Raw genomic sequence first — 27,117 nt, 5'->3', positions numbered from 1 at the left:
CTGTTAATCATTGCTACAACACTCTTCGAAAAGGACACCAAGTTAGGACAGTTCCACATCATATGAAGCATATCTGCTATGTTAGTTTTGCATCTAGGACTGTGGGGACTTGAACGAAATCCTAATACTTAGGCACTTTCTAACATCTGTTAAGTCACTTATTCCACGTCACTGGAAATACACAAGAACTCCCACTTTGGGCGAATGGGTGGAAGAGGTTAATAATGATATGAAAATGGAAAACATGCACATGATAACATTCGACTTGCAGCTTTTCATTGCCAATGGACATGTTGGATATTATTCAGTGAGGGGTATGACCTGGCAATCTGGTTGTCAAAAAATAATACTTAAAATAGAATGTCTTGGTAGATGTCGTCTCCTCTGAATTACTGGTTTCAATAAGTCGTGATTTTGGGGTTTTTTTGTCGTCCCCCCACACTTCTTGCTTTTTCTTCTTATTCTTTCTCTTTCTGCCCTCCTTTCTTCTTTACATTCCTGTAGCATACACATAATTATGTGATTCATGTAAGAGCTTATATTAATACCTCATCGAGCTGGTTATATTCATACTCTAATGTTTAGCAATAACTTAATATTAATAAATTTTTTTATTATTATTGTTGAACGTAATTGGAATGTTCTATTTTCATATCAATATTGTTAAATCCAAAAACTATATTTAAAATAAAAAAAAAAACACTCTGTGCACATACTCTCACAGTGGAAGCTGAACCCTCAGAGCCCGATAGTTTTTGTTCACCTAGGGGATATCTTCTGGTGGCGGCTTCCTCCTTCTGCCATTTGCAGGTTGCGTAACCTTTGTTCCTTTACCTTTGAGCTTACAAGCTTTGCTTCCAAATGTATCTCAAGCAACATTCAATGTCTTTTCTAGTTTTTTTTTGTATCCTTTTCCTTGTTTCTGCATGGCAGGGATCTCTTTCCTTAACTATCCAACGATATTATTGAACTGGATGCCAACACCCCTTGTGGAATGAGCAAAGATTTCCCAGGAATGCCCCCAGAAAGTGGTGTCTAGTTATGTATTCTGTTTACAGCAGGTCATAACAGCCAAAGGGACTCTACCAAGTACAAAAGACATCATAACCAAATACAAATTGGGAGCAAAAAGGCCCATGTAAAATTAGAGTGAACTTTATTAATATTCAAAATGAGACATACATATTAAAATCAGAAAAAAAGGAAAGTGAAGACACAGAGCTCCAGGACAATCCGAGGCACCATACAATGAAATAGTTACTATCTGACAGTCATAGATGCCATATAAATGAACAGTGCTAAAGAGAGCTTTAATAGCTTAAAAAATGCAGTAAAATATATCATATCATGCAAGTAGAAAGAGAGGTAACCTGGAGCTGATGGAAACAGAACCCCTTCTGTTCTTATTCTGCAGCCTTTTTCAGAATCCACCTGAAAAGCGCCACAAAAGCTCCCCAAGAAATGAACTTAGTGCACAGCAATGTAAAAGCGACACTGCTGTGCACATGTTCTGTTTTATGTCCCGCCTTTTAACAGCTTTAGTGTTCTGAAACTCTGGAGAGATTGAAAGACCTGACATTCTCACTCTTCAAAAACTCAATGTCTTCCAGTTCCAGCAAAGTGGATGGGATTTATAGATGTCTCATGCCCCCTGTGTTTCTTTTTAACGCTGCATAAACTGACCGGCGGTGTGATTTTCAAAAATCCACATCATGTCAATGTCTCTTGCGGGTCCTCTGAGTTTTCTGTGATGATTTTCCCCCACAGACTTGTATTAGGAGAGGAAACTTGACAGGTAAAAAAACCATGCATGTGTTATAAGTGTGTTTCCACGGTGGAAATGAATTAAAAACGCATGTAATCTGCACCTTAGTATGTCAATAAAGTTTTGTGAAAGCCAAATACCAGGATGTATCAAAAACAAAGCAGTTTTATTTAAAGAATGACACATCAAAAAAAGACAAAAAAAAAAAGTAAAAAACGCGATAAAAACGCAATGTTAAAAAACGAACACAAAAATGCAGTAAAAAATGCAAGTAACCTAATTGAAATAATACTGCTGTAAGGTAGGGGCGCTGGTACGTGTGCCTCTTAGTCCTGCCGCGGATAGTTGCAGAAACTACAAGCTGCAGTATAAATTACTAGAATAAAATAAGGACCTGAATAGGGTCTATACCTGTAAGAGGACATGTGGCGTCCTTTAGGATGTTCCTGGTGCTCTTACGGTAAGTGTACTGCAGTGGTAAATTTAAATAAGCTGAGGGAAAGTCTGCCGTCTAGACCCGGTGTGGGTCTGTACCTTATACACAGGAAAGGCGCGTCCCTCGGCTGTTATCTGCTGCTCTGCAGTCGGTGGTCAGATGAGATGCTTACCGGAGCTTGCGGCTACATGAAATGCTCGAAGGTGTCCCGGCCGGATAGTGGAAACCCCTCTGCTCGTTGGCGCACTTAGTGTGGAAGCAGATGAAGGAAACCGATTGATTTCCGAAACGCGTTGGATTTGGTCCTCTGTGCCCTCCGTACGGACATCCATCACGTGACCCCACGTGATCTGACGTCACGCAGGTCTTTACCTGCTTCCACACTAAGCGCGCCAACGAGCAGAGGGGTTTGCCTAACAGATAGGTAATCCTTGCATGTGTCACAGCTGTCTAACAGCCGCAAAACATGCAGCCGCGGCAGCTCAAACATAGATGTTGAGCACGCCAAAACTACTCGGCGAACACCCGAGCGTGCTCGTTTAAAGGGTTAAACGAGCACACTCGCTCAACGCTAGAAAACACCTTTCAATTGTCTGTTTTTTTTTCTGATTATTAATGAGCTTAATAATGTCTGTTTCCTCTTTAGGATGGGTGTGGGCATTTTTTCAGACTGCATATTCTTCCTCAAAGTGAATTCCTTATCCCTTAAAGAAAAGAAAAAGCTGAAAAACAGCATTGCTTTGAATGGAGGAGAAGTTTCATTTGTGCTGAATAATAAGGTTGGTATATACTTCTTGGGAACCAGTATTAGTGTCAGTTTTGGCCATTGCAACCAAGAAAATTCCAACAGAAATTTTACATAATATTCAGGTTGTATTAAAAATTTTGGAACACAAGAGCGTTCCTGCCGTGTGGTCTGCATGGCTCAACTGTAAGGAAGGGCAATCGTCATAAATGGGTCACATCATGGGGTTCAGTCTCTGGCTACCGAAGAGCAAGAATCGTTGAATAAGATGAAGTTTCCCATAAGGAAAGGATGAATGGATTCCCATTCACAAGCACTGCTATAAATCTATTAATTTAAGATGTCTTACAATTTGGACAATGACTATTGGTTAATGACTAAAAAATGTGCCCCCTGCTGTGACCTGTGGTGATCATCTGTAATCTGTCGAGAAATCTGCATCACAGCCAAAAGGCAAATATAAGTATTACACAATAACAACGGCTTTTTTGTGTTCTCATGTTCATTATTTGGTCAGTATTATACATAAGTATTTGTAAGCCAAAACCAGGAGAGGAACAGTCGGAGAAAACACATCACCACTTCTTCATTTATCACCCACTCCTGGTTTTGGCTTACAAATACTGATGTAAAATACTGACCGAATACTGAACGTGTGAACGTGGCTTTAGATTCTGCAGCCAATAACGACCATGGAATTTAAAGGGAACCCGTAAGGTTGAAAATGGTGTATGATCTGCAGGCAGGACATTATAGGACAGGAGGAGCTGATCAGATTGATAGACATTTGTGTGAAAACTTTCAATATTAGGGCTCTTTCACACCGCCATATTATCGGTGGCTTAAAAATGGCATAGACCTACAGGAGAGCAATGTAGGGACAGACATGTATGTGTTACACAATTTCCAATATTAGTCCTAAAGTGGATAGTGTCTCTATAAGGTGTTATCCAATAAAAACAAGTTATCAGCTATCCTTCGGTTAGCCAATAACTCAGTGGGGGTCTGCACTGATCAGCAGAATGGGAAACTTGTATCTCCATTAGAATGGAGCTGCAGTACTCATGGCGATCTACCCTCCATCCATTCCCGATGGGGCTGCTGAGCGTTGCGTTTGGCTTTTCCGGCCGCCCCATAAAGAATGAATGGAGCAGTAGTCCGGCATACGACCTGCCGCTCCATTTTGTAACCAGGGATAAATATTCCCTGTTCTGCCAATCCATTTGGGTCCACCACCAATCAGCAAGTTAGAGGGGGTATCAAAATAACAGCAGGCAGACCATCAAGTGATACATAACTGAAATGAAGATGTACATCATGCTACTCACAGATTACATAGCAAAAAAACTGCTGACGGATTCCATATATAGGGCTCTGTCAGCACAGAATGTTCCAACCAAATACAGGTGCTCGGTGCATCATGGTGGGGTCAATCATTTATATACACCTTCCCATCTATCTCCGCCCTTCTAGCTCTATGAAGCCTGAGCTGTCAGTCAGAGGGAAAACAAGCAGGTGGGAAGGTGTATATAGATGATTGGCCCCTCCATGATGCAACGAGCTTGTGTGCTTGGTTTCAACATTCTGTGCTGACAGCGTCCCTTTAAAGAGTAAGAGTTTTTTCATTTGTTTTTAATAAATCAATAGTATGATTAAAGATGAGAAACTTTGTAATATATCTTATTAAAGAAGAATGTTTCTTTCGACACTTATCCGATTCCACCTCTCAGAATTCACACACAGACAGGTTTTCAGATTACAGGTGCTGCTCATAAAAGTCTATGGAGATGGGAAAGGGTTGGTGGTCTTGCTAGAAAGAGATAGAAGCCGATATGCTACAGTGGATTATTCACAGGTAGCAAAATTTCTTTGACCGAAAATCAATCGAGTTGTTTCAACAGCAAAACACATAGATTTCTCCTTTCAGATTAATGAGACAGTCTTTGCAACAAATCTGCTGTGTGTGAACTGGCCTTAATGACCGCATGTTTACATTCAGTCGAAAAATTTCCAACATGGATTTGACTGCAAATCTGCAACAAATCAACATCAAAATCCACCCATGTATTACATTTGGATTTTTTCGCTGATTTCATCCTATTGCATTGTAAAGCATTGTGTGAATTCCACACAATGATGAGTATGTTGCCTAAATCTGCCCCATGCTCTGATTTTGATGAAGGTTGTTTTTTTTAACATACATGTAAATAGGGTTGTGATACTCAATTCCCTTGTATTGTATTGCAAATTGCGGCAAAATTTGAAAAATCTGTAGCGCAAATCTGCAATTCCTGAATGTGTGAACATGGAAAAAGGGAATATAGGTCAAAAGTAGGGACTGTTCCTCCAAAAAGTAAGACTGCATGCATTTGCACATTTGGATTCAGAAGAAATCTTTATTTTATTTTACTTTCCATATTTAATATAATTGAAAAATGAAGTTCTTTGCGTTGTAGTGCACACATGCCGTTGTCAATAATCCAGACATACTAAACAGCTCCCAGCTGAAGAAAATAGAGAACTATCTAATTTCTGTAGTAAGTCCTGACTTCATATGGAAATCAGTGCAGGAAGAGCGACTTGGAATCCCGGAGGAAAGTCTAGACGATAACAAAACATTAGATATCACCGGAGATGGAAATCAAGGTAACGGCATCTATGTATCAGATCTACGTTATTATTCCTAATTATTGTTTAAATTTATGTTCAATTATTGTAAACAAAAGATAATTTTGATAAGGTCCACAAAAACCATCTGTTTTTGGCCGAGCTCAGACGTGTCGATTAAAAATCGGACCAGTTGACATCGCAGATTGCGAGAAGGACTGGCTCCGTGTGCAGATCTGTGTTTGTTTTTTCCAAACCAATTCACTTTAATAGGCGCAATTCACACCAAAATAGGACAAGTCTTTTTTTTATCAGTCAGCAAAGTAAAAAATGACACTTAAGAATTTAATGCAAAAAAGTAATCACAACACACAAACAACAAAAAACAGACTTGTGTATGAGACGTAACACATAACCAACACATTTACACACCTTACTAAACCATTGTATAGATAATATCATCAAGTAGGTTTGTTATAGTGTCTGGAATTCAGTCAAAATGTCCAAAACAAAATTTAGTCTTCAATAATTTTTTTTCTTTGGATTTTTTTCAGACTTTAAGAAAAATCAATTTCAAGAAAGAAGACGAAAGCGAAACACTAAAGAAAAACTGGACAGGTAATATAAAAATATTTCTTGTGTCTGAAGTTCTGGACAAAACCCTCTATAAGGAAAAGGAGAAAAATGATCCATTATGCAAAACATTTGTGATATTGAATGGAAATATTTCAAAGAATTGCAAATAAAGTTTATACATTTTAGGAAAACGTATGCAAATATGCAAATAAATAGGGAAATGTTGTTCTAAAGGGGGTTTTTTTTGGATCAAGAAAAATATGACCTAAAGGTTGTAAATGCTAAAAAGTCCCATGGGAAAATTCATAGTTTGGCTTACAGCTTAATAGTATAATTTACCATTCAAAAAACATCACAGAAAAAGAAACAGCCTTACCAACACCAGGTCAGAATACCAATGCACTAACAGGATAAAGTAGACCCCCATGATAAATGTGGGGGCAGCACAGGTGCAAAATACTAATAAAACGACCACTCACAAACCTACCAATTCACCACAGGTACCTGTGATGCACAGTGTCTGGCTTAGAGCCTATTGATGACGCCCATACTATTAGATCAGACTGGCTGCCCAGCACATTATAAGTACACCCCACAAGGACAGACACCTCAATTCACCCATACAGCACTAAAGAGCCTGGCTGCATCCTGCAGAAAAATGCCTAATGAAAAGATGAAAAATTATGTATAAAATACATGAGGTCAATATTTTGGCTTAAATACGCAAGCTCGCAACCCACGATAAGGGACCTCATACTTGCGACATCCTACACTAATATACCAGTCCCACTTTCCCACCCACTTTTCAAAAAAAGGCTGGAGGGTCAGTAAATAACTAAAAGTTGCACATTTGTTTGTTTTACCAAGACTTGTTCTGCAGTTTTCTGGCATCTAAGTCTACGTTCCCACGATGAGCTTTTTGGTGAGTTTTCGATGTTGCAGATTTTCTGCACCCATTAAATAAGATAGGTTACTTGCATTTTTTCTAAAATCTGCAGCATCAAAAACTCACTAAAAGCTTATGATGGGAACGTAGCCTAAAACACACAAATTATCTCGCACTTCCCCATAGATTTTTTTAGAATTAGATTGTACAAATCTGTGCAGTAAACAAATATTTTTTTCTCTCTTTTTAGTAATTTGGAAGAGGATATGGAATTTGACGACAGTGAAAATGATAATATTCCAGATGACACAGAAGTGGCCAAATACTGTTGTTTTAAAAAAGTAAAATATTTATTTGTATTATTTGTCATGATTGCACAATTTAATTACACATTGAAAACTTCCATTAATGCAGGAGAACGACCGGCCCTCACTCCCGGACTATAGGTCTCTTTCACACGTTCAGTATTTCGTCAGTATTTTACATCAGTATTTGTAAGCCAAAACCAGGAGAGGAACAATCAGAGGAAAAGTATAATAGAAACACGTCACCACTTCTGTATTTATCACTCACTCCTGGTTTTGGCTTACAAATACTGATGTGAAATACTGATCAAATGCTGAACGTGTGAACGTGGCCTAAGACTACATTTCCACAATGAGCTTTTGGTGAGTTTTTGATGTTGCAGAATTTCTGCACCAATTAGATTACTTGCGGCCTTAGGGCTCACATTCATCTGCATAAATAAAATTGCTCCGATTCTGTTCCTGAAAAGTAGGATAAGTGTCATGCGAGTACAATGTGATTTTTCTCAAGTACCATACATATTCAATGCGTTTTTAACATCAGCTTTTACATAAGTAATAAAGCAATCTTATATACAGATATAGATAGAAAGAATAGGATAGATGTCCTGTAGATATTTAATGTCACAAACCCCCTACATATAATATACTAGGACCCTTTAGTGCCTTTTAGGTGTTAAGCCTTCTTTAATCTATTAAATAATTAATTTACTAAAAAATGGCGTTGGGTCCCCATTATTTTTAATAACCAGCTGAGGGAAAGCAGACAGCTAGGGGCTGGTGTTATTATTCTGGGAAGGGGACACTATGCATGGATCTTCCCAGACTATTACTAACAGCTCACAGCTGTCTGCTTATCTTTTACTGGTTATTAAAAAAAGGTGGACCTCCTCAAAAATGACATGGTGTCTGCCCTATTTTTAATAACCAGCAAAGGCTAAGTAGACAGCTGTGGGCTGATATTAATAGGCTGCTAAGGGGCTATGGATATTGGCTAATATCAGACTAATAATACCAGACTAATAATACCAGCCCTCAGTCGTCCCAGAAATGGCGCATCCATTAGATGTGCCAATTCTGGCGCTTAGCCTCGGCTATTCCCAATTGCCCTGAGGGGGTTGGCAATCGGAGTAATGGTTTTGGGGTTGATGTCAGTTGTGTAATGTCTGCTGACATCAAGCCCAGGGGTTAGTAATTGATAGGTGTCTTTAAGACACCCCCATTTCTAACCCAGTAGTCAAAAGAAATAAATACACACACAGAGAAAAGTCCTTTAATTGTAAAAAGCAATCCCCAACCCTCTTTTACCCATTTAATACCATTAAAAAATAAAATAATCCAAAGGGGTCCGTCATAAATCCATAACAAGGAGGTCCCACGATGATCCCTGACTCTGGTAAATCCAGAGGATGTGGTGAGCGGTGACATCAGTAATGTGACCACTCTGCACAGCCGACGGAGTACACTGAGAGTAGGGTGTGAATCTGGCTGCTGTGACAAGCGCTGATGTCACTAAGGTTACCACAGTTCACAATCGAACTGCGGTAACCTTTCCTTTAAAAATAAAGGGGACCTCACGCCATTTATTTTCATTTCATTTTATATTTTTTAGCTAAATACATGTACTTTAAACTACACACGCACTGCACTAATTATGTATCTCACTGACATATTTCTATCTATCTATCAATTCTATATCTCTATCTATTCTATTCTGAAAGTTTCGGCTGTGAATTTACTGTACGTGGCTGATGAAATGTCGGGTTTCCTATGAGATTTGAGCATAAAAATTGGACGGTACATGCTTAGTCCATGTGCCGTGCAATTTTTTTTTTTTTCTCCCCCACCTGTTGACTTGCATTGCTGAATCTCGTCCGATACTCTCGTCCGATGCCACTTGTAGCATGCAGCGATTTTTTTTTTCTCAGTCTAATCTGAGAAAAAAATCGCAGATGAGCACTGAATCAGCGAATAACATTAGTCAGAGTGCAATCCGATTTTTTTTTTTTTATCGGATTGCACTCGTCTGATTTATACGCAGATGAGTATGAACCCTTAAAGCAACGTACCGATGTAGCATCACCGCAGGCGATATCAACGGCGACTAAAGGTGCGGGTGAGCCACACATTTTCTTGCAGAGTGTGCATGATATTTTAAGAAATGCAGCAGATCTTCTGCAAGCAAATATGCAACAGACGATCCATTGCCTGTTTTGCCATGTGGGAATGTATCCTTAAAGGGGTTGTTTAGTCTTAAGCTTCATGTCTGCAGCCTCTCTATGTGACTGCAGACTTGTGAATCTTCACATTGCGCACACTGCACGCTGTGACGTGAGGATTCATAAATATGCAGAAAAGGATTTTCTGGGGTGCTGGGAGTGGGCAGTCATGCATACTTCCAGCCACATTCTGATTAGCAAGGCTGTGCATGTCTAGTCGGCAAATGACCCAATGTATGCAAATCACATACTTGTGGTCATGTGCCCGCCGCTCCCAGCATCGGAGAATCCTCACAGTGCTCAGTGTGAGGATTCATAAGTCTGCAGTCACGTAGAGTGACCAGACCAGACAACACCTTTAAACTGCATTTTCGCTGAAAACTAATATTCTTAATATGTTCATTGTTTACTCTGCTATCACCATAGAACACACACTTGGCCGAGCATATACTGTATATGTATGGGAGTGCAGTTCAGATGTACTTGTGTTTAGGTCCTCAGAATAAATTCCTGTAGAAAGCAACGTATTCCAGCCCAATACAGATTATGTGATAAACAGATCTAGAATTCTTTGATGACATGCCTTAATATTCATATCTTTCTTTTTCAGGATAAAGAATATGCAATTATTGAGCTTCTTTGCTTTGGCAAACAGGGTCCTTTTCCATTTAGGATATCTACACTTTGTGGGTTTCCCAACACTTCTCAGGTAAATTGTGTTACAATAGGAAAGGTCTGATTGCATAGAATACACTTTTAAGCCACTGACAACGTTTGGTGTGAAAAATAATTTTTCATTGTCTGGTCAACATTTTCATCATAAGGTTCCTTGCAGCCAGTATGTATTGTTATCTATGGCTCTTGTGATATGTTATTTCAGTACCATACATAGAAATGTCAGTGTCACGTCGGAATGATTTGTAAAAAAGCAAGGATAATTGATCACAAATCTGTTTTGCTGGAAGGTATCTGCCGGAAACATAGTGGATGAGAGATATGTATCACAGAGGTGGATGTCCTCTGTGATGTAAATCCTGGATTAATGCTCTAGTACACATGGTACTAAGAGGTGTTAATTGGCCATGATAGGTTGATTGGGAGCAGCTGAAGAGTTGGGAGAGACAGCTGCTCACCATATCTCCACCCCTGGGTGTGGTTCACTTTGTAAATGGAGAGCTGTTTTTCTGACACAGGGGTCTGTGTATGGAGGTGTGCAGATCTCCTGAACTGTGTGGCTTTGCTAAAGGCCTAAGAAGCTGTATTTCAGTTTTCCTGTGATGTGATTTATGAGAACTGAAATAAACCAGCCGGACTTTTAAATAGAAACGGTTCCTGCGATATCTCGTATCGCTCCCAAATGAGTAGCATTGTTACAGTGCATTTACACTGGTCATTACATTACAATGCTTCTGACGCGCCCCCTGGGCCATGTGTGTGTGGGGATACCCGGAACCGGACCCTTTGTGGATGCTGGGGGTTGTAGTCCTTGCGTGGCGGGGACCCGGTCCTGTGGCTCAGGGTGGTCAACCCAAATGGCAGTCTATATGCTGAATGTCCGACTACTCCACCCGTGGATTGCGGTCAGAGTGAACCGCCGCTGCAGGGCAGACCGCTGAAGCTGGTACTGTGGGTGCAGCTGAGGGTAGTATAACTCCCCATGGGAGGAGTATAGCCTCAGGGCCGTAACTAGGAATGTTGGTGGTGATGGTGCGCGGGAGCAGCAGTAACCACACGGAGTCTGTCATGTAACTCAGGGTCTTTACTGTTAGTGGTATTAAGGGACCCGTCTGGAATACAGGTTAACAATGGAGGCCTGGTCAGTCTGAGAGCAACTGGGGAATCCCGCTGGTCAGGGGGAGTTTGTAGGCCTACCGTGCTGACTCCACTCTTTCTTGGCTATCCCGCTGTAGTGTAGTGGTAGCCCACGTCCCTGAGTGTACCGTGTTGTTCTCACCCGTATGACTGGCGACACGGGCCTTCCGTACCTCTCACCCCTCCGAGGCAGTAGTGGTCCCTCTCGTGTGGCTGAGCCTCCGGGCTTCCTTGGGCCAGAGGACTTGAAGTCCCCTGCGTGGTGGTTTTCTGCTGCTGGGCGTATAACCCTCACAGCCTCGGACTCCAGTGTCCGGCTCTGTAAGTCTCTAGCCAGGATGAGCTCTGCTAGCTCCCCTCCTGGCCTCGTGTTCCTCCTCTGCCTACAGGGACTCCTCAGCCTGCTGCTGACCTGTCCCTATCTGCAACTTGTCTCTAACTTCTCTCCGGCTGGACTCACTCTCCCTGAACTAAGATGGTGCCCACCTTTTATACCTCCCTCTAGGTTCACCCAGGAACTGCCCTCTCCCTCCTATGCACTACAGGGTCCCCCTTCCTCGGTGTTCCCTCCCCCACTCCAGCCAGGGACAGGGACTGTCGTGCTCTACTTGGAGCATATCGGTCGCCCTGCCCCCCGGAAATGTTGTGTAATGCATGCAGGTGTCGGGGTCCTGATCCACACTCCATCCTTACCTGAGAGTGAGATATTGCACATCTGGATGAGGTGCAATACCTCTGTAGCAACCGAGCCCCCTGGGTGCTACACTTCCAAACTGAACAAATCTTAATGATTAAATGCCTAAAAGTAAATAGTGTTAAAATAAACTGAAAGTGTCCACTATTCTTTTTCTGGTCATTGGGGGATATAGTTGATAACATTGGATATAGCCCGGGGCTGACTGGCAAATTTTAGCCTTAGGGGCAATCACAAAGCAGTGGCCCTCGGGTTGCGGCGGCTCATCTTTAGTCTGCTTATCTCTGGCCGCTGCGTTAAAGCTGCGGAGGTAACAGACTTTAAAAATAATGGTGGCTGGTGCATATAATCTAATGGGTATACTGCATTCTTGTAGAAAGGATTGGGAGCTCAAGAAGGGTTCTACTCCTTTAGACCAAAAATATAGAGATACATGGCAATCCAAACTGTCAATAAATCTAATTTTTATTTTTGCCAATCCTTGGGCGCACATCCAGCTGAAATAGGTGCTGGCATCGGTGGGGTCAACACCCACGCGATGCAGTGCCAGCCCGTTCAATAAAGCAACAGCTGCTGGGGGAGCGGCCCCTCTGTCCCCCGACCAAGCCTGCCCCTGACACTAAATCCAGGATTACACGTATATGTAAAGAGGGCACCACTTAGTAATTGGGATCAGCCTGTAGCATGTAGAAGACAATCAATTGTAAAGAGAGAAAGACACATGCTATGAACACAGGGATCACCATTAATTGATAAAAATAACTTTTATTGGAACATACAGCAAAAAAAATAAAAACACTAAAAAAGTCATAAATTTACATAAATAACAACAGCTAACAATGAGGCTTCAACCTGCCTAACATGCAACCATGTAAATAATTGTTCAATTACAGTAGCACAGTGGATAAAATATTTGCATATGTGATCAACCCTGACATATAATCATGCTAACTCCCGCCTTTCTTTGCTTACCATGGTTTAGTAATCCTTTTGCTGCATATAGCGTGACACATGTTTGAAGTGTTTGGGTATAAGGCCACGTCCCCACTATCAGTATTTGGTCAGTATTCGGTTAGTACTGACCAAATACTGATAGTGGGACTGTGGGCTAAGCATAATTATATGTCAGGCACAAGTTGAAGTACTTATCTATGTATTTTATGTGTGCTCATATTGTAATTACCTGGATGCGCTGACATGATTTGGATGCCACTGTGATATACTTGTGGTAGGTCATTTAGGTTTACAGTTTAATCCTTACATATTGCATATTTTTCTTATATAGCAATCTTTCATTTCTTTGCACTGTGGGTTATTGGCACTCAGTATATTCCTGATCGGTACGGACATAGTGTCTCGTTTGGTTTTATACACACTGTGCAGTTTCGGCACACATTTTGCTGAGCATTGTTTATAATAGAACCAGGTTATTGCACCTTGTTTTAATATTACTAAGCGATATCTTCAGGGTTGATCACACATTCAAATATTTTATCCACTGTGCTACTGTAATTGAACAATTATTTGAAGCCTCGTTGTGAGCTGTTGTTATTTATGTCATTTTGTGACTTTTTTAGTGTTTTTGTCTTTTTGCTGCGTGTTCCAATAAAAGTATTTTTTATTAATTTATGGTGATCCATGTGTTCATATCTTTCTTTACAATTAAATCCAGGATTTCACTACCTGCCTTGACACAGTAAACCACCCACGATCTGCTACATGTTTGCCAATCGGCGGTCGTTTAATGGCCTGATTAGACAGACGGATTGCATTTAATATGATCAGTAATAGATCATTCTGTGCGCGTAGGCTGCCATTATTCTTGGCACCACATCTCCAGATTACACAAGACGATTTGCTGCCGAGAGCAATAATCTCTTTAAGCAAAACATCATATTTTACCCGAATAATGAGTGTTTAGCTCATTCAGAAACGGTTATTAACGATAATCATGCAGTGTAAATGCACCCTGAGTAAAGTGTTATCTTCTCCTGCGCGCTATATCTCTCCTGTAGACATGGAGCCAAAGCAGCCTAACCTCAATGATGCCTTCCCTACTCTCAAGAAGAAAAGAAGCGACAGTTTCGCATCTCCTCTGTGACTCTTCAGCCGTAGAGTCATCCACTTTTGCTTCCAGCTTTCTTTTGGCACTCATAAAGGGAGTATATCAGGATGGGTGACCCTACTGGAGTCTTTGTTATTGGGTGAAACATATGATGACCTTAGGTATAGCTGTTTCCACTAAGAATCAGATTCTAGACTAAATGTGATGGCTCATCTTAGCAGCAATCGTTCACTTATAGACACTGAGCTAAATCAAATTATGTCCTAATGTCCATAGGAGGCAGGCTAAGGATTCGGCGATCACTACTCCATTTCGAGGAGGGAGAAAAGACCATCTTAACCTCACTGTTGCTTGTTGTGTCCTTAAGCAGAAAATGAGGCACAGTGGAATAATTCCGTCCCTGTCACCATCAGCCACATTCTAGTGATATTCCTTTCAGCACTCCCTATTTCCCCAAGGGCAGGAACACCAAAGTGATGACCCTACTGGAATCCAGAGGAGTCAGAAGGATGTATTTACTTCCAATAGATGAGGAGTAAGTTTGTTAGATGAGTATTCCTCCAAGTCCCTTGCCACCCACCAATGGGCAACATGAGTTGAAAATCTTGTCTCTACCCCAATATTTCATCTTATATCCTATGCACCATATTTGGAGGATTTTACCATGGAGCCTCGTCCTCCCATCTCCTGGGTGAGCACAGTCACAACTGAGTGGCCAAAATAGCTCTGTGAAGGAATATTTGCAGGTGCTTCAACCCTGTGCCCCAAGGAACTTGCTAAGATTGCTCAACAAATCTCTAACATCCCCCTGGATGCAGCCATTTCAGAGCTGTCTCTATCGCCATTTGCAAATGGCTCAAATATTGACTCTCTGATGCCACCTCTAAAAATTCCTTTATGGCTTTCCCTCTGGCAAGTTTTTATCTTTTTGTTAGCCACCTGGAAGATACTATTTTAGAGGCAACAAACAGCAAGAGCTTTTGCCTGGTCACAAAGAATTAGGCCCCTAAAAAGGGTTGGACTCAGTTTCGTTCCTTTTCCAGACTTTTAAGCACACACCCTTGTACAGGAACTGGAATACAAAAGGCCAAATGAAGATGCCTTCCTTTAAACCTTGTCCCTTCTGGTGTCCTACTTTCTAGACTTTCAGAGCCTTCTCCAGCAAGTCCACCTCTACGTAAGGGCAGTTCTTATCCAAGTCAGATCGAGAGTTGGATGTGTGGGATGACTACTTATTTGGAATGTTTGGCACATACACGGACACCTGGGTATGCAAAGTAGGTTCCATGGGCTACAAAGATGAACAAGTATTGATGGACACATCCTGACTGTAACAACAGAGGGGCTACACATGTATGGTAAACAATGCTAATTAAAAAAGACAGTACGTATGTGCACACCGTATGCTAGTGTGAAGACACGGGGTCTTCCATGGGCATAACACAGGGTGAGAGTAAAACAGTGTGGCAATACTTTATTGAACCACCAAACGGAAAATAAACACATGGAACAGTCCCAGGAAATACCCAAGATGGTACAACATTACACAGTCTCACCCTTCTGCTGGCCCGCCTGGGAGAGAACAGCTGTGACTTTGGGACTTCCAGGGCCAACTACCTCAACCAGTGGTCCACTCCTTTTGGCTTGCCCCCACAGAGAGAAGGTAGTAGCAAGCTTAGGAAGGTGACAGTCCATCAAGGTACAAGGCCAAGAGACCCAAGGGTCCCACCCTAGCCTCTCCAAGAGTTTCCATCTGGCTAGATGACCGTCTGGTCCCAATCTGGCTTCTCCGAATGTCTCCATGGGTTCCAGGTGACTGGAGGGTCCCATCAAACTCAATCAACCTATCCATGGGGCCAGGTGGCTTCATCGTCCCAACCTGGACTCCCCAAATGTATCCAAGGGTTCTCTGATGGTCAATGGAGCAGATCCGTATCTTTTCAGTCAGGGCCATATACCCTTAGGCTGGAATCATGTAGAATCCATATTTGTGTCCCTTTAGATAAAGCCATGCTACCAAGCTGATGGTCTAAAGAGAGTCTTATCTTTGATTCTCCTTGTAAAGTCTCTTTCTATTCTCTGTTTCAAATCTGCCTGCTACAGAGGCATATGTTCCTTAAATAGTTCACATTTGTTCTACCAAGTACACATCCATAGGGCAAGGGTTAGTAGGGTATTTTTCCACAGGTCTCAGGTCTCATTATTTGAGCATTTAATCAATTTACATAGTTGGTATAGCAGGGAGCTCTTTAAATCAACATCTAGCTGGCTTTAGTACAATATGCAATTAGCATAGTAACAAACATCATTGTTTCAGAACTAAGAGAAGACAACATTGAAGGTTATACAAATACTGGTCTGTCCTTCTTGACCCACCAAAGAAATACACATACATTCACAAGTCAATACAAACACAATAGTGTATTTCTCTTGGCTTAACAAATCTAGACGTCTGGTTGAAGCTGTTTTGTCACAGCTAGTTAAGTACAATAGTAAAAAATAACAACATAAAATATCAACAATAATCATGAATATGTGAATAAACACAATGCAAAATTAACTATAAAGTGTGGTAGAGTAGTATGATATCCAAAATTAAAATGTATCACCTAAACATCTGAGTGCAGCAGGGTCCTGATAGTGGGATCAGTGCGGCACCATACGGATTTCCCTATGTATATCGCCGCTGAACTGGATGTTCATTATGGGTAAAAACGGGTCAAAATAGCACTGCGTTTCAAAGAGAGGAATAGATCAAGTGTGAATGGATTCATTGATTTATATAGGTCCATGTGCTTTTTGTTTAAAAAAATACATATATATGGCATGTAGCACTGTTGTTTTGCAGCATTGGGGTCCTGAGTTCAACTCCCACCAAGGACGACATCTATAAGGAGTTTATATGTTCTCCCCGTGTTTGTGTGGGTTTCCTCCCACACTCCAAAGACCTATTGATAGAGAATCTAGATTGTGAGCCCCAATGATAATTTTTGTAAAATGCTGTGGAATTAATGGTGCTATATAAGTGAGTAAAGTAAGTAAAAACAAATACTTAACAATACCTTTTTTATATGAATCTTGTCCCTATGCAGAAAGATTTTACCTTTCACCTGGTGGACACTGCTGAGAAGGCTTGTGAGAAATATGAGCATCGCATTAACGACATTAAAAACAAAGGATTCACACAAATCAACAAGGTCCCGCTGCAAGCTGAGAACTTGGCTTCCAAAGCACTACAGAAGGTGATATCCATAAGTACTTTTATTAGTGGGGTCACCTTTCTCAACGACACGTCTGAGCACTTGGCACCGATGATTGGTTTCATCTATATGACATATGTTCAGTTTGATTTGCAGAAAGCCTTCGGTTGTGGATACGTACAGTATATTTTTTGAAACATTACAAGTATTGCATTTAATTATGTTCTCCATTTCAGTCTTCTACCAGCCTGCTGAGAATTATTGGGGCATATCGATCAATGCTGTTTAATGCTCAGACAGTGCGAATTTAGACAAGTCAGTCCTAAAAAGTCTCCCTGGTTTATCATAATGGTTCATGCTGTTGGATAAATCTGGCTTATTTTCAGACCGTCTAGTCTAAACTTGGCCATACACAGTGTTCTCTATGACAGAGCCACTGACAGATTAATCTGGCAGCAGCTTATCTCCAGGGAGAAGAAAAGGATTGGGCGATTGAATCCCAATCACCCGATGCTTAGGTTCCCCTGACATAATCGTTTGGTGGACAGTTGGGAGCCTCCTATACAAATTAGATGGTCAGCCAAGGCCATCAAACCCACAGGATTGGTTGACGTTTATGTAATGTGCAGCGGGGGTCTTGAATTTACACTACCAATTAGTTGACTTACTTTGTGCCAGTATGTGCACGGTATCGCAGGTTGGACCACTAGGCCATGCCCCTTCTCAGTGAGGCCACACACACTTGTCAAACAAGGAACAAAAAGTGTCTAAAACCCAGTAAATATGAAGCAAGACATGATAGAATTCTTGCACATTTTGCTTTATAAATTCTTCCCAATTTGTCTAGCCATAGTCACATAGACAATTTGCAAAAAAAAAAAACCTTAAACTTAAAAAGGGCAGAAGAATTAAAGCATTATTCCCATCTAATCCTTTTAATGCTGAGACAGGAATGATCCTTACTTACTCCGAGAGCTACTAAATAAATTGGAATTGTGGAAACCTCGCCCCCTTTTCGGTTTTCTCAATACTTATTGAATCGAGTACTTATTATTAAGAGACAGGAAGTGAAACGCCAAGTCACTACTCACGGACAAGCCGTGAGACAGGGTAGTCGAGAGGTCTGAGGTCAGATCCAAGGAGGGCTCATAGTACAGAGGGGTAAGACAGAGGCGTGGTCAAATGACAGGAGGGTACATCAAGACAAGGGAGTAAGACAAACGGGTAATCAGAGGCCAAGTCCGGGGCCAGATACCTGAAGTCAGAGAGTAGAAGAGTAGAAGGGATAATCCACACGAATAGTCACGACAAATCCTAGGTCCGGCAAGAAGATCAAGGACAAGAGACACAAAGCTAAGCACACACACCTAACAAAGCTGAGCTACAACTGACACTGGACTGCTCACAGCTAGCCAGCTAAATAGCTAGCAAATGATTAAGGACGGGAGGTACCTGAGGAAATGCCCGCAGGCTAGACCAGATTGAGCAGCAGGGCTGTCAATCAAAATGTTGACAGCCCGGGACGCCCCAAGATCAGATTGGATGGCTGGGCTGTACCTCACAAAACTAACAGTCCAGCATACTACAGATCCCATAGGGCAGTTGAATTGTCACTCAAAGCGGCCCTAGGCCACAGTCAATGATGAAACCATGAGAGGAACACAGGAAGTTAGTTTACCCACTATCATAAAAAAAAAATAAAAAATGAATAAATATTTAAAAAATATTAGAATATTGGGTTTTAATTTCAACAAGTGCACATTTTTCTTTCATACTAAAGTCTGAGAAAATGTTCCGTTTTTAAACACATTTTGTCTTCAATGGAAAGGTACTGCTCGGAGAAGCCATTAACGTCACAGAATTGTCCCCAGAAGTCGCTGGATTGGTTGAGTCAATGTGGGTGGATGCGGTTGGACATTTGGACGCTATACTTTCTTGCCCTGTGGAAAATATCAGTCTGAATGATGTAAGTAATATATTGAAAGGACGCAAAAAAAGATACAGAAACACTATACAGTTCACAGAACTGTGCTGTGCAGCTCCACAACTGATCACGTCTGGCTGCTGCTGACACGGAAACAGCTGATCCATGGAGATGCCCACCGATCAGGTATTGATGACCTATCCTAAGGATAGGCCACCAAGATAAAAAGTCCCGGACAACCCCTTAAATGTGCATAACAAGTATTTGCCGTAGATTGCCTGTATTGAAGGGAAAAACGTTACCATATTTCAGTTGCCTGCTGTTAAAAAGGACCAGTCACTTGCCTTAAATATATAATTCTTTTACTTGGTGTAACTGCTGCTGTTTTCCTGAATCTGGCGTTGTATTTCTTTTGTTCCCGCGCCTCTCTGTTCCTGAGATATAGCCCCCTCTTCTCTATATATAAATCTAGCCTATTTAGCGAAGTAGACATGATTCTCAAGGAGACACCCACAGAGAATTGATTACCCGCCCACTTGGATAATTAGACTAGATTTACATGCAATAAAGAGACGAATATCTCAAGAACGAAGAGGCGCAGCAGCAAAAGAAAAACAGCTCCAGATTCAGGAGAACAGCGGCATTTACACCAAGTAAAAAAAGTAAACATTTATGTGACAAGTTCTCCTTAAATCGGATTAGTTAGCCTACATTTTATGTTTTGGTGCAATAAAGCTATGAATACTATTTTTAATATACTGTTTTTTTATGACATTTTGTAATGAATAAGAATAACTTTTCTTGTTCTTTCCCCTCTGAAGCTTAGTAAAGCTGAAGGAATTCTACGTCAGGTCCGAAACGCGTTAGTCAAGAAAGACAGAGGAGAAGACATTGCTCAGATGATGCAAGAATTCTACAGATGTATCCCACACAAGGAAAAGAGACAGAATAACATCAATATGAAGTTCTTGACAGTTAAGCAGGACTTGTGCCAGGTACAGTATTTATAATTTCCTCTTTTCCGTCTTCAGACACCAGGTTTAAAATTTTTGGTATAATTTTTCTTACTTATTTTCCATGGGTGTATGAGACTTTGCTGCATGTATTGGGATAACCTTGCCAGATTGAGGCATAGGGCATAGATGAAAGGTGAAAAGTGACATTCAAAGATATAAAAGAAATTCATTAGAACTTGTAAGTCTTAGACCATATTCAGATACATAATTACATAGGTTGAAAAAAGACTCAGGTCCATCAAGTTCAACCTTTCTCCATCAGTTAACAAACGTGTGCGCACCATCTTCTACTACCTATTTTAATTCCTTCTACCGATCAGGTCATATACACTGCTCAAAAAAATAAAGGGAACACTCAAATAACACATCCTAGATCTGAATGAATGAAATATTCTCATTGAATACTTCGTTCTGTACAAAGTTGAATGTGCTGACAACAAAATCTCACAAAAATCATCAATGGAAATCAAATTTATTAACAAATGGAGGCCTGGATTTGGAGTCACCCCCAAAATTAAAGTGGAAAAACACAATACAGGCTGATCCAACTGTGATGTAATGTCCTTAAAACAAGTCAAAATGAGGCTGAGTATTGTGTGTGGCCTCCACGTGCCTGTATGACCTCCCTACAACGCCTGGGCATGCTCCTGATGAGGATGTGGATGGTCTCCTGTGGGATCTCCTCCCAGACCTGGACTAAAGCATCCGCCAACTCCTGGACAGTCTGTGGTGCAACGTGACGTTGGTGGATGGAGCGAGACATGATGTCCCAGATGTGCTCAATCGGATTCAGGTCTGGGGAGCGGGTGGGCCAGTCCATAGCTTCAATGCCTTCATCTTGCAGGAACGGCTGACACACTCCAGCCACATGAGGTCTGGCATTGTCCTGCATTAGGAGGAACCCAGGGCCAACCGCACCAGCATATGGTCTCACAAGGGGTCTGAGGTTCTCATCTCGGTACCTAATGGCAGTCAGGCTACCTCTGGCGAGCACATGGAGGGCTGTAAGGCCCTCCAAAGAAATGCCACCCCACACCATTACTGACCCACTGCCAAATCGGTCATGCTGAAGGATGTTGCAGGCAGATCGCTCTCCACTGCGTCTCCAGACTCTGTCACGTCTGTCACATGTGCTCAGTGTGAACCTGCTTTCATCTGTGAAGAGCACAGGGCGCCAGTGGCGACTTTGCCAATCCTGGTGTTCTGTGGCAAATGCCAAGCGTCCTGCACAGTGTTGGGCTGTGAGCACAACCCCCATCTGTGGACATCAGGCCCTCATACCACCCTCATGGAGTCGGTTTCTAACCGTTTGGTCAGACATTTGCACATTTGTGGCCTGCTGGAGGTCATTTTTCAGGGCTCTGGCAGTGCTCCTCCGGTTCCTCCTTGCACAAAGGCGGAGGTAGCGGTACTGCTGCTGGGTTGTTGCCCTCCTACTGCCCCCTCCACGTCTCCTGGTGTACTTTCCTGTCTCCTGGTAGCGCCTCCAGCCTCTGGACACTACGCTGGCAGACACAGCAAACCTTATTGCCACAGCTCACATTGATGTGCCATCCTGGATGAGCTGCGCTACCTGAGCAACTTCTGTGGGTTGTAGAGTCTGTCTCATGCTACCACGAGTGTGAAAAACATTCAGAAGTGACCAAAACATCAGCCAGAAAGCATTGGTACTGAGATGTAGTCTGTGGTCCCCACCTGCAGAACTACTCCTTTATTGAGTGTGTCTTGATAATTGCCAATAATTTCCATCTATTGTCTATTCCATTTGCACAGCAGCATGTGAAATTGATTGTCAATCAGTGTTGCTTCCTAAGTGGACAGTTTGATTTCACAGAAGTTTGATTTACTAGGAGTTATATTCTGTTGTTTAAGTGTTCCCTTTATTTTTTTGAGCAGTGTATTCTTCTGCATACTTGTTTAAAAGTATTTTGACCCTTCTTTCATCTTTTGTCGTCCATTTCTAGGTAATTAGGGACATGATTAACGTCTGCGAGATTAGCTTATCTAGAAACACTCCTTCCTCTACTGCCAAATACCAAGCCCTCAGGTGCAGAATAGAACATGTGGACCCAGACTCTGAAGAGTTTCACCAGGTGAAGCAGGGCATTCTAGATCACAACCACAGGTAAGTGACAGAGACGGTGACAAAGACGTCTACTTAAAGAGGACCTATCACCAGGTCAAAAATGACCAGTTTTGGTTCTTACGTTACTCCTTTCGAGTATTCATGTTTTTATTTTTTAAATCGGCCATTCGGCCTCTGTGAGTTGCAACCTCTGCAACTCACAGGGGCCCAAGATGTAAGAAGCCCACTTCCACCACCAAAGCAGGTGGAATTGTGCATTATGATGAGCTATTGGACTGCAAAGGGGACATTTGTTTTTGTACAGGGGCCATGTTCTGTCTGTGTCCGCTCCCGGGGGAGGGCATTCAACAGTTTGACTATACTAAAGCTGCCATACACCTAAGATTACCATCAGCCAGAATGCTGCCGATTAATCATTGATACAAACCATTCAACCATCAAAATGCCGGAATAAACTGTTAGAGCCGTAGAGCTTACTAATTGCAAGCAGAGTTGACGACATGATGACAGCGCTGCAGCCGAACAACAGAGACTGTGGCAGCGCTGGACCCCGGGGGAAGGGATGAGTAATGCTTGGTTTGATTTTTTTTTACGGCTACAACAACCTTTTGAAAAAAAAATTCTGAAAGGGGACAACCCCTTTACCCATATTCACACATCTTAATAATATTACCTCTAAGGTTTTTTTTCAAGCTGAACAAGCCCAATTCTTATAGCTTCTATTTCTGTAAGACATCTCCTACACAATTTACTATGGTCCCATCCCAGTACCTCTATTTATGTTTTACAACATGGAAACCAAAATGGAGTCCTGTACGTGTGATAAGGGATTTATAGTTGGGCAATATTACTTTGGGATCATGGGTCTAATCCCTTCTTTATATACCTTAAATCTTTGGCTTTTGCAGCTGCTGCCTGACATTGGGTATACTGGTGATGAGTAACTAAGCAGCAGTGCTCAATTTCTTCTAATGTTCTTTTTACACATTGATATTGTGAGTTTGTTTTTGACAGTGTGAGAAGGATCCATTTTTGTAGTATGTGAAATATTTTTTTTCTTCGGACAGCAATAGAGAATTTAATATCTTAAGAGTTTTTCGAGTTGGGAGAATGAGTGAGGCCAATAACTTTAAGACTGACATAGGAAACGTCCGGCCCTTGCTGCATGCTTCTTCACCATGCAATTTTGTGGGGATCATCTCACGGTAAGTTTGCACTTTTTCTTTTTCATTGTTCTGTACAACTAAAGAGTTTAAGCCCCCAGTACGCAGCTGTTATGGGGGCCAGTAGCTAAGATGCCACACATTTATTCATAAAAGATTATTGGGCAAGAAGCTATTCCTCCAACATGGCAGATACCTGTAGAAGAAAGCACTAGGTTAGAAGACCGAGAATCTAGAAGAAAGATGGGCAGACCGGAAGTTGTAAGAAAAGAACAGAGAGAAGAGAGAGGTAGAGTGTGCCCCATAATAAGAGTGAATCGCCCATAGCCAACTTCTTCAAAACCCAAGTGGCCTTAGTAGGTAATAACTAAGAAGGAATCTGTACCATTAGGTCCTGTAATTCAACGTTATCCATTATTATGGATAACGTTGGTTATGATTTATTCTTGGTATTTTATTTATTCTTTTTATTATCTCTTTTGTGTTCTCTAAAGTGGTCTGATGATGCCAAAGATTATCGTTGAAGAATTTGGTGGTGAAAGGACAGATATTGGAAACCTTGGAAGTGGCATTTATTTCAGTGACTCTATAAGGTTTGTAAGAAAATGTGATAATATCATTATAAACTTTATTAATATTGAAATATGAGGAATGCAACATTATACACCGAATCTCTCCTGCAGTTCTTGGCTTTTCTTTTTATTATATTGCGTCAGTGCATCCAGGTCGTAGTGATACAAACTGAACATCACATTTAACTTACACAGAAAAGTTCTGGGGGCCGTTGTAAAAATGCCTCTCATAGTCAGGCAGCTGTAGATATAATACGTCCAGGAATACTCTGTCTAACTTACAGAATTGAAGTCTTTTTTCCCCTCTTCACACTGCTGAATTCTTGAAGTGCAACAAGTCTTGAGAATTCATGTCGAGAATACATTAGGGGGGCTATTGGAATCTTCCAAATCTTTACCATTGTATGTGAGTTTGTAGGTTTTGGAGCCTGTGGTTGGGAGGAAGTCTAAAGGCCCCATACACATTAGGCTAATGTCGGCCTTATCCGCTGATATTGACTGGTTCGGCCGACGGTCTAATGTTAATGGGGGTGCCGGCCAACTGATGGTTTGGAGAGCTGTCGATCAGACAACTCCAATTTTGGACTGCCGATCACATTGTTCTCACTGAGATAAGCCGCCAAACGACGTTTCAATCTGCTCTCTCAGAGAAATACTGGAACGTTCAGGCAAGCGAGTGCTTCTGTGTATGGAAGAGTTGGCCGAGAAAGATGGAGCTGGAGTGAGTGCTTGGCTGTAGAGATGAGCAGATCGATTTCCAAGACTCTCGTCCAGCATGAGCATCAGTAGTACCTGGCGGCTACACCTCTGGTCCAGCATGAGGGTCAGTAGTACTCTGGTCCAGCATGAGGGTCAGTAGTACCTGGTAGCTACACGGTAGGCCCCCAAATTTTTTTACCTTTCAACATTCTCAGGGCAGAATTTAATTTGTCAGGACTGACAAAACGTTATTTGTGTGAGACGTGATGCACAGACGACGTTGCGCCTCTCCCGACTAATGAAAAAACGTGCTGGAGACGCCAGGACGCTCGACCGGAGTTTTGCTAATCGATCCTCTCATCTATAATTGGTGGTGTAGACATTAGTTGGGGACTCATGCTGGGATGGTTGAGGACGCTGACTGGTCAGAGGTAGGGTAGATGGGGCTAGTAGAATGTGAAATGGAGAGCGAAGGAGGGTTTAGACAATTGGTACAATTTTTGTTGTTACTTTCCCAGAAAAGAGAAAAGGAGGATTTATTTAAGTGTTATCCTCAAGTTGTCTTTTGAGCAGCTCAGAGCCATTAAGTCTTTCCATATTTCTTGGTGACTTGGGGGGTTGCTGGTGGTCCTCCTTGCGTGACAGTTCTTGCCAGGAGCTCTGTCCTGCTCCAATACATTAACGTCTGTTAGTGTTTGTTCGGAGTCTACACTGTTATCACTTTCAAAACGCAGAATTAAATCAATGTGTAGATACCCTGCAGTAAGTAAATGCATAAATAGTAGTATTACATCTCAATTACAGAGTACATTTACGTTACATGTACTACTGCTATTTATTTACTTGCTGCCTGGTGTCTACTCATTGTATTTATTCCAGGATTTGTCTGTTAATGGCCACAGTGTGAATATGCACCTACACATTGTACTTATACTAACAGGTGTGCTGGCTCATGTCTATGGTTTTACTGTTATCAATTTATTTACATCTAGAGATAACAGGGCGTTTGAACACAGACACAGCTCAGGAAGGTGAGGGCCGTAATTAGGATAACTGCTCTGGAAACTGCTGATTCAGGGGGCTGGAGAATTGTGATTCTACAGACTAATAAGAGCTGAAAGAGGGTGAGGGAAGTGAGCAGCTAACTGTTGTATAGAAATCAATGGGATGGAGAACCCTGACTGGTATGTTAGGAGTTAACTCCACTCCTGGAATCTAACTAATGCACACTCTTGGCCAGGGTCTGGTGGCCACATTCCGTGGAAACCAGCTGTACACTATGTAAGATAAAAGCTCTCACTGCAAAAGAATGACAACAAATACAAAAAGTAAGTAATAACATGAGAATAACTCTTTAATGATTGTTAAGTTTCTATGTAAGATGGATTTGCAGTGCCTCAATGAGTATAGTGGTCTCCTATCACATTTGATGGTCCTAAGGTAGGCTAGGCATTGACTGGACGGCAAGCCAGCATATTGAGGGATAGGATGTTTGCTTGGCTAGTCACAACAATGATAGGTAAGAATTATATATTTTGAGATTTCTGTATATTAAATTCAAAATGTTAATTTACCCAGTGTTTTATGAAACATTTTTTTTTTTCTATAGCACAAGCGTAAAGTATTCTCAGCCAAGTGACACCACTGGATCACGTCTTTTGGTCATCTGTGATGTGGCTTTAGGTAAATGCACAGATGTGTTTCACAGAGATTACACCTTCACTGAAGCTCCCAATGGTTTTGACAGTGTGCATGGTGTTCAGCAGAAGGAGGGGGTGAAATCTGACTTTACAGTAAGTAGTATTATATTTTACATATACATAAAAATATCTATAAATAGCAGATAAGGTTTTTTTTAATGTGCGGCTGCATTCACATCTGCGTTTGGACATTCCGTTTGTTTCGTCTGTTTGTAAGAGCCGACAAATTATTGTCTAAAAAAGATCCATTGCATAACTGATGCAAACGTATGCCGAGGGAACCCATTGATTATTATGGGCTCGGTATGGGTTATGTTATGTGTCTATTTTTAAAGCAGCAAGAAAAAAACACACAATACAGAACTTTTTCTTTCTGTTCTAAAAATTGACAAATAACGGCACCCAGATGGCCCCATAAAATCCACGGCGCCCTTATCCTTTCATTTGCATCAGTTATGCAACGGATCTGTTTGAACATTAACTCTTTCCCTAAAAACAAAACCTACAAATGGAATGGCTGAACACAAGTGTGAACATAGCTTTATGGTAACAGGAACAATCTTTTAATGTTCAAAAAAAGACTGTGATTTATTCAAAGTTTAATTTTCTGAACTGTCCCTATCCTGTTTCTATGCAAGAGAAAGAAT

The 27,117-nt window shown here is 41.5% G+C and overlaps 1 protein-coding gene across 11 annotated transcripts in view; it reads left to right on the top strand.

Moving 5' to 3' along the window:
• The window catches only part of PARP4 (poly(ADP-ribose) polymerase family member 4), a 275,659-nt gene that overhangs the window by 10,265 nt on the left and 238,277 nt on the right, over nt 1-27,117 (top strand). For all 11 annotated transcript variants that reach the window (XM_073662418.1, XM_073662419.1, XM_073662416.1 and 8 more), the window contains exons 2-13: nt 2,848-2,980; nt 5,403-5,592; nt 6,108-6,171; nt 7,266-7,356; nt 10,150-10,248; nt 17,203-17,352; nt 19,139-19,276; nt 20,056-20,229; nt 22,215-22,375; nt 23,404-23,541; nt 23,994-24,092; nt 26,380-26,563. In XM_073662418.1, the coding sequence (XP_073518519.1) occupies nt 2,849-2,980; nt 5,403-5,592; nt 6,108-6,171; nt 7,266-7,356; nt 10,150-10,248; nt 17,203-17,352; nt 19,139-19,276; nt 20,056-20,229; nt 22,215-22,375; nt 23,404-23,541; nt 23,994-24,092; nt 26,380-26,563 (1,620 nt within the window). In that variant the 5' untranslated portion in view covers nt 2,848. The remainder of the gene's footprint in view (nt 1-2,847; nt 2,981-5,402; nt 5,593-6,107; nt 6,172-7,265; nt 7,357-10,149; nt 10,249-17,202; nt 17,353-19,138; nt 19,277-20,055; nt 20,230-22,214; nt 22,376-23,403; nt 23,542-23,993; nt 24,093-26,379; nt 26,564-27,117) is intronic.

The sequence above is a fragment of the Phyllobates terribilis genome, unplaced genomic scaffold (assembly GCF_046119375.1).
Source record: "Phyllobates terribilis strain yellow unplaced genomic scaffold, ASM4611937v1 Scaffold_2__4_contigs__length_985480577, whole genome shotgun sequence".
NCBI lineage: Eukaryota > Metazoa > Chordata > Amphibia > Anura > Dendrobatidae > Phyllobates > Phyllobates terribilis.
The sequence above is the reverse complement of the archived record's forward strand: the minus strand, read 5'-3'. Positions and strand labels throughout refer to the sequence as shown.